At 41.7% G+C, this 8,590-nt stretch overlaps 1 protein-coding gene across 1 annotated transcript in view; it reads right to left on the reverse strand.

The window, feature by feature from the left end:
* The window catches only part of PGBD5 (piggyBac transposable element derived 5), a 38,050-nt gene that overhangs the window by 11,868 nt on the left and 17,592 nt on the right, over positions 1-8,590 (reverse strand). The window contains exon 3 of the mRNA XM_008643299.2: positions 6,185-6,365. Coding sequence (XP_008641521.1) covers positions 6,185-6,365 — 181 coding nt within the window. The remainder of the gene's footprint in view (positions 1-6,184; positions 6,366-8,590) is intronic.

Raw genomic sequence — 8,590 nt, forward strand, 5'->3', positions numbered from 1 at the left:
CCTACATGACTCCTATGATGCTTTTAGACACATTAGTTTAATCTACTGTTTCACTGTGCTGCCACATTCTTCATTTTTAGCTCAATATTCCTTGCACATGCATCATCTGCTAAGGAAATGCTGCTTAAGCAACTAAAAACCACTGAAACCACTGGTTGATTTAAAAAATGCGTATGCCAGAAGGATGGAGAAGATAGAAATACAAGTTCACTGAAAACTGATTTTAGGGCAAGGAGAAAAACCACACAGTGCCCTACCTGAGCGAGCACTGATCTTGTCCTGCACAGACACCAGAGGCTCTGCAGGAGACAGTCTGCTGCTCAGAGCCTCTTGGCCTTTTCATATGTGAAAGAGGCAATGAATAAAATCTAACACCACAAAACACATCTCAATACAGCCAGGTGGGCACAAACAAGGTTTGGAAACAACACTAATAACAATGCTTGAATTTTTCATGAGGCTGTGAAATAGCAGCAGCCTGTTTCTGTTAGTCCAAGAGAAGCAGATCTTCTCAATCCAATTTTTCTGTGACTCAAAGAAATCTTGGATGGAAAATTCCATGGTCTCCCTTAGTTTTGTGTTAACCCATCTGAGTGGAAAAAACCAGTGGGCATGGAAGCAGCTGACATCTGTGCACATCTTGTGGGGGTTTAAAGCTCATCTGTCAGCTAAGTCTGCTTGATCAAATTTTTCATCGTGCTGAATTTTGCATGATATCCTTACAGTGAAAATGCAAAGTCAGAATGCAGTGTCTGGCCTCCCCTAAACATGTTACCTCTGTTCTTGGGTTTCCATAAACATGTTACCTCTGTTCTTGGGTTTCCGTTTAAGTGGCTCTTCTGTCTCTGTCTTTCTGGAAGCACCTAAGCTCTTGAGTGCAGGTGCAGCCTTTGTCCTTGGTTCATATAGTGACTGGCATGCTGAGCATCCCCTCAACAGCTCACAGACACTACAGGAATACTAATAAATTAATTTCATATACTCATGCATTGGTCCAGTTGCTGTGGGCAGATCTACAAGGAGCTATGCCTCTTCCATCAGAAATTTCAGCCACTGATGGGAGAAGAAGGGTCAACCAACACAGTAATGGGAAAACTTCATTCTCAAGGGGGAAACCTGTACTCCACTGGTTATTTCTAATGAATTAATCAGTCCCTGGAAATCCATAAGTTCCTTCCACAAAAGACAATGAGAAAAGCCTGATGGTAACAGGCTTACAATCACTATAGAGGGAACTGCACCTCCAGTGGAAAGCTGATTTTTTATTTTTTCTTTTTAAAAATTTCTTCTGTTGCTAAGAGGTACCCAAACTGTGTAGGTCATGTAGCTGAAAACTTTGCCATTAACATAGCAAACTTTCATAAAGCTTTCTTCTAGCGCATATTAAGATCTTCCTGCTTTGATAACAAGCAAACCTGTGAAGATTTTTCTTAGCCACCCAGAGTTTATTATTCATTGAAATGTGATACATTTTCCAGGAGGCTGCAATGGAATAAAACCAAGCTAATAACTACATTGTTGTGCTAGAGCTTCAAAACAGCAACAGCCATCTCTGAGATCCCATAATAATTAGTTGTAGCCTTTCCTTTTATTGTAGCAATAAGCCTGCAGAAAGCTTCCAGCAGATGTTCCACTCCTCATGCAGAATAATGGGAACCATTTTCTCTCTAAGGAACACAACATGTTGCCTTCCTGCTGTACAGCCTAGAAAAGTGCAGCACTTCTGCAGATTTACTAGCATCTCTCATCATGGATGACACCCTTAATCTACTGTAGAGGTTTTTAAAACCACCCAGTTACTATAGCAATAGAAGCAATAAAAATTACACCCATCTGGCTCAATGAAGTTTTTGTGTGTAATTAAATCAGAATCACAACAGGTGTTTGATACACACACAGGAGTCAGTGGAAACAGCTTGTTCACTGGTCTTCTTAAACTGTAGGTGCAATATAAACGAATACACCTAAGGTAGTTTAGCAAAGAAGAGGAAATGTAGTGTAGTCACCCAAAACTCATTCCCAGAGTCTCCAGCCTCCAGACAGCTTGTGCTGAAGCCTGTTTCACCACATCTTCGCTACCACAGTTTGCAAAGGCCATCAGGCTCGAGCTAATTCAGGCAAAAATACACATTCTGCAATCACGTATTCTGCATGAAACACTGGGTCAAGTCAGAGCCAGGAAACGGGGCGGGGGAGGGGGCAAGGCGGCTGTTGTGGGGAGAAGTGAGCTTGCTTTGGTCATTGTGCTGGAATTGCAGGATCCTGCAAACCTTGTGGGAATGCCATGGTCAACCAGGCTGGCAGCTCTTGCAGCTTTGCCAACACCAGCCCCTCTGCAGAGCAGAGCCAGCTGCTCCTGCTGGTTCACAACATGCAGAAGGGACTTTCAGGGATCATGTTTAAGGCAAGCATGGAACACAGGGCTTTAGGAGGTTTTGTCCTCTATAAAGGACAATACTAATGCTTAGAGAGGGAAAAAGGGATGTGCACTATGAATGAATGTCACAGCAAATAGCAGTGATAGCTGTCTGCTCACAGAACAGAGAATCTGGGGCATTTCAGTGCAGGTTTCCAGTTCTATTCAGAGGCCAGAGAAAGAAATTCTTTATATGTCCTCTGAAAAATAAAAAAGAGATCTATTCAGGGTTTTGATTTTGAAAAAGATCAAAGTGTTCTATCTTATTTTCTGAAGTTTTCTCAGTTCTTGGTATCCTCATATAAGCCTTAGAATTATGTTCACCGACATCCCTTTGTATTACAAGGCACATCATTGTCTGCAGTGGTACAGTGAAGGTGCTACACCACAGGCTCCCAATAAAGAGCATTGTGTTTTTAACAATAATGCATGTGTGGGCTAGGGTGAAGAAAAGTGAATGATAGTTAAGATTCCACAAAATTTTTTATAGGATCACAGGATTCTATTGATTAAAGCCTAGTTCAGGCTGAAAAACAACTCAGGAGGTCTCTAGTCCCATCCCCTGTCAGAGCAGGGTCAGCTCTGAGGCCAGACAGTGCTGCTCAGGGCTTTAGGCCATCTGGGCTTGAAAACTTCCAAGGACAGAGACTGCACCACCTGTCTGGGCATCCTCCTTCACTGCCCTCAGGAAAAATCCTGCATCTAGTCTGAACATCTTTTGTTTCAGCCTACATCTGTTGGTTTTTGTCCTTCCACAATGCACCACTGTAAAGAGCCAGCTCCATTCTCATGACAGGGTAGAGTAAGGCTGCTGTTGCATGCTCCATAGCCTCTTCTCAACCTGAACAAGAACAGTTCCCTCCCCATGGCAGACTATATTTGTATACAGAGTATTCTTGTACTGAGGGCCTGTTGTCTAAAATTGTAGGAGGCTGTAATCACCTCCCTTGATCTACAGGCTACACTCCTGTTGACACAGCCCAGGACAGTGTTAACCAGCTTGGCATGCTGCTGACTCAGGTTCAGTACACTGGCTACCAAGACCCCAGGTCCTCTTCATCAAGAATTTTGAAAGGAACTGATAGAGTTTTAGTGGGTGACTTTCCAGATTTTCCAGAATTCCCTTTAGTTCCCTTTAAACTTTTTTGTTCCCAGTAAGTTTATGGCTTCCAAGCATGAACTTATTGAAATCTTTCCGTATTTCTCTGTTGATAGTCATGAAACCCCCAAACAAAATAAAGCAGTTAAGATCAATACCAATTTCTTTTTGTTTTCAGCTCTCAATGGGATCTTTCTACTGCTGGTCCTGCTCTAGCCCACAAATTAAATTTTCTTGAACACAAAAAGGTAAATTTATCAGTTTAAGAATGGGTCTTAAACTGCTATGAGCACCTGAGCATAGATGCTTTTGAACAGGCTCTCATGACACTTTGTGGCCATGGTATAGGTCTGTTCAGGTTTAGCGGGCTAAGCCACACATCAAAAAATCCCAACATTGACTTCATTGCTGAAGGAGACTCTGTGGTACATCAGAAGAGATCTCTCTGTCAAGTCCAGGTTTCTTTGCTTGCCTCTCTCCAAATGTACTGCTAATGCAGTAGGATCCCAGCAGGTGCTGGCAGTACACTATCTGCTTTGCAGCAGTCAATAAACACTATCTCCTCCAAGGCTCTTACTGACTTCACCACAGCTTGACATCTCACCTCTCCATGTCTCACAGTCCATTCAGCTCAACCTCTCCCTGCAAAACCTGAGCTAGCCCCTAGTAGCTCATGGCAAATGCAGACAATCCCATTGTCTTATTAAACCGAAACACTTTTCTCCCCATGATCTTCTTTATGTAGGAGCGCCATGCTGTTTTGCAAAGTCAATAAACCTGCTCTCTTAGTGTCCACCCCCCACCTACCTCATAGCTTCACCCCTAGCAAGGTGATAGTATGTACCAGATATGAAATTTAATTTTGGAGGCAACCGTCAGAGATTATAAAATCTCAAGAAGCTACATAACAAATCATGAACCAAACTGAAATCTCAGTATTGCATTAGCATATTTGATCAGACAGTAAGTCAAAATTACATGTTTTAAAAAGACATTACTGAATTTCTTACCTGCTAGAAACCATTAATTTGAATGATCTGTGCAGGGTAAAGCCTATGAATAATTCAACCCTGTGAACAATTTGAATTATCTGCAAGTATAAACACTCAACTGGTTTAGTAGCCATGTATCTTTTTCAACCAGGGTTACTAACCAAATGGATCATGCCAGATCATCTTTATCCTTCTCTAGCTAAGCGTAAAGGATGAACTCAGTCAAGTTGTCAGTCTTTACATTTAAACCTTAACATTTCACCTCAGGTACTAAGAGCACATGTGTTATCCTCTACATTCTTTTAAACTCACATTTTGCATCATTGGTTTGGTAGTCTTACAAATTTAATGCTTATAATCAGCTGTGAAAAGCCATCTAGCAAAGATCAGTCTCTGCTCAGAGGAAAAACTCCAGTGCACTATAAATACACCTGACTCCTTACCCATTTGGCTGTTCACAGCATTTGGGAAACCATGGCTCTTTTATGAGAATATGCAGCTATTCCACTGTAGCCAGTGAGCTTCCAGCTTGCCTAAATTAATGTAGGAGACAAGTCCTGCATGGAGCTCAACAGATGCAGCTCTCAGTGCCAGCACCATCTGTAGTGCTAAACTACAGCAGTGGTGCAGCTCACTGACATTCTCATTTTAAATGAGAATCAACATATTGTCTCAATTCCCACACTTTCCTTCTGCTTTGGGCAGTGTTTCATTAATATAATGGTTTACGTGGGTTAATTTTCTGCAATGACAAAAAAGACCCCGACTAGGACAGCAGTGGTGTGTCAGCAAATGGCCTTGTAGCTGTGACGCGTAATGGCAGCCTCCATGCTCACTGCTGGGAAGGATCTATTCTATGCACCACATCACTCTGAAGGGCTGTGCTGACTGAAGAACGAGACCAGAGTTACATGAAATTATTTAGAACTGACTGGCAAGAGTGCAGGATCCTGTAATTGAGGGGGAGTTACGAGTCCTCAGCATGGCTGAAAGCAAAGCAACATGTGGCTCTACCACGCTCAAGGTGAGGGGGCATTTGACAGAAAGGATGACCTGGGATTGCTCTTTGCACTAGCAAGAGACTTGCTTGGGAGAGCTGTATCAATGGACATTCTGCTGGAAGTGGGTTTTTGCTAATGGAGAGTGGTATGTTGATAAAAGCAAAAAACCCCCGAAAACACAACAAAGCAAACTTCCCTAGAGCTTTTGCAAAGGCATAAAATGTCCTCTAGAGAAAACACATCTTTAACAGATATTAAACCAAAAAAAGACTTCTAAGGCGCATCTCTGAGGATTCATCCCATCCTTCATCTTTCACAAGAGGAACAGAAAAATCACAGGCAGACAGGAAATTCCTTGAAATGTCCCCCAGGTCACATAGGAGATTTGACCTCACACTTCTAAGTCAAAGAACAAAAGGAAGCTCTTTAAATAACCGTATTTAAATTGTTTTTGCACCCTCATTTTGAATCTTTAAAAAGGAAGATAGAAACAGCAACTTAGAACATCTTCTGCATAGTACCTTCTCATGAATGAGAAGTTTTCTTAGAGATAAACAATTGATCTATACAAGGAATTGAAGTATCAGTGAAGACTTTTGGAAGTTTTTTTTAATTCAGTGGCAGGAGGCCCCTAGGTCTGTCACCATTAAAACCCAGTGAGTCACCAGATACACACCTTGCTTCTCAAATTCTTCAAAGAGATTCAGGCTGGTAATGCTTGGGCCTGTGAAGATGATGTAGTTCTTCCCAGAGGCGTTCTGACAAAGGCTTTTGGCCACCATACTGTGAAGCTGTGGTTTGTTCTTCAAAGCATCCAGCCCATCAGCACCACTCCCTTCTTTGAGATGGACATAAATCTTAAATGAGAAATGGTAAGAAAAGTCAGAAGGTTATAAAGAACCCAGAGCGAGCAGATGCAGTTCCCGACATACCTGCACAGCTCAACTTGAGACAAGCTGAGAAAGCAGCAGATACTTGTTATAAAATGCTAATTAAAGGTCCTTTCAAGGGGCTGTTGCTTTTAAACCAACTCAGGTTAGCTGGCACAGCTACCAGTAAATACAGCATCCTTCACCTCACTTCTGAGGCTCCTGTCATTGTTGTGCAGTTTGAACATTGTTTGTTTGGCAGGAAAAGACTCCAGCCATAACTGGGATTACATGTTGTACTGAATCTGCATAGGCTTCACTGCTGCCAGCAAAAGGAGAGCATGGGAACTTCAGTTTCAAGAAAGGCCAGTGTAAGATGACCAGAAGGAAATGGCCCATTAGCCTTCTCTGCATTAATATTCAGATTCAGGTTGGCAGTAACCATCGGGCTGTGACACAAGTGTGTGTGCACCTCCATAAATGAGCAAAATGCACTCCCAACCAGCCAGAACACCCTCATCAAACTCTCCAGGCACAGTGCTAACACTTACATCCTTTATGTAGATGCTGATTTGGATACAACCCACCAAAACAGCTTGAACCATGTAGAGGAAGAAAACGTGTAACCCTTAGTTTGTACACAAGCCTTCTATTTTATTTCACTGACAGTATTTTACAAGCACAACTTTCACCCAAGTTCAACACTTAATAAGCCAACTAAGCATCCAACCCTCATCTTGTTCTAAGAGCTAGCAGAAATAACCTGCTGGAAAGAGAAATGGGAAGAAGCAAACACTGTACTCAGTTACTCAAACACTACTGTAACACCATGGAACTTGCAAAGATTTAATACACAAACAAATGCAAATTTTCAGAAAAACTTGCCCTGGCCTGCCTTTGTGACTTTGGCTCTGAAATACTCAAAACTTTTATGAATTACAGAAAATATTTCCTGTCAAAGAAAAAGCTGAAACTTGTTCAGTATTCAGGGGCATGAAGATGTAATTTTACCTTGGTTTTTTGGAGTGATGTATCCACAACAACTTCGTTAAATTTGTTTGGGAGTTCAACCATGCAAAACATACAGTATTACTTTTCTATATAGCTTATTTCTCTTACCAACGGACACTGTTACAAATGAAAATTCATAGCAATCCTCAGAGAACAAAAATGCTCATGTTTGCAGTAGTGCTCCCAGTAATTTGTAACTCAGTGATCTTGGAGAAGGACAAAATTCAATTAAACAGCTTCTCCCTATTTTAGATGGTGCATGCCCCAGCACTGGTATTCTGTGTAATAATCCCTAGCAATTCATTCATCATGAAGAGACCTCAACAGTGTGTGTTACACATGAAATTTCTGGGAAATTAGACATAATTTTGAAGGAACTGACATGCTGAAAACAAAGTTGGTGCAAGGAAAAATGCACACTAATTACAAAAAGTAGAGTGTATATTAAATGGAAGTCTTAAATACATCATTTATCACAAAAAAAAATTAAAACCCCTTTTATTGATAGAAACAGCTTCCAGATGAGGACAAAAGCAGCAATGTTTGCAGACTCCCTGATTCTGCTCCACTTGTTTTTGAAAGCTGTCAAACTTCTCCAATTCTAAGGCTGAGGACTAGCTAATTATGATAAGTCATTTAGGTTATTAATCAGAGCTCCAGAGAGCCAGTGGAATGCATTCAAAGAACAGATTGTTCCAAATTTACAGCAAAGGTATTTCATGATTATTGGCAACAAAATTAAGATTAGGTTACTAGTATGTCAGCACAGAGACCACAGATCAAATCCTCAAAATCTACAGACAGGGCAGTGGAGACAGAAGATGCAGACAGATTAGTTTTGACCTTGGATTAGCAGATGAGCTGAAAACAAAGCAGGAATCTCTCTAAGTCTATAAAAGTGTCTTACACCTTACCTCCCCGAATCCAGTAAATCTTAGAATCTCTCCTGCTCCATGCTCACTCCGTGTTCCTTGTAGAGTGCTGCCCCTCCAAGGGACAGTCCTCTGGCACTGCTGGTCCCTCACTGTGGGCTGCTTTGTGTCTGGAAGCAGCTACTTTTAATAGCATGCCCACCAGGCACCTGTCCACTGAGGTAGCACTACTTTCATATGAGGATGCTACACACTTCAAAGGTTTGGTTAGCAGAATTCCCTGTGCACTTGGCTTTGAATCTCAACCCCCCTTGCTCTGTTCACTTTCAC

The sequence above is a fragment of the Corvus brachyrhynchos genome, unplaced genomic scaffold (genome assembly GCF_000691975.1).
Source record: "Corvus brachyrhynchos isolate BGI_N302 unplaced genomic scaffold, ASM69197v1 scaffold70, whole genome shotgun sequence".
Lineage (NCBI taxonomy): Eukaryota > Metazoa > Chordata > Aves > Passeriformes > Corvidae > Corvus > Corvus brachyrhynchos.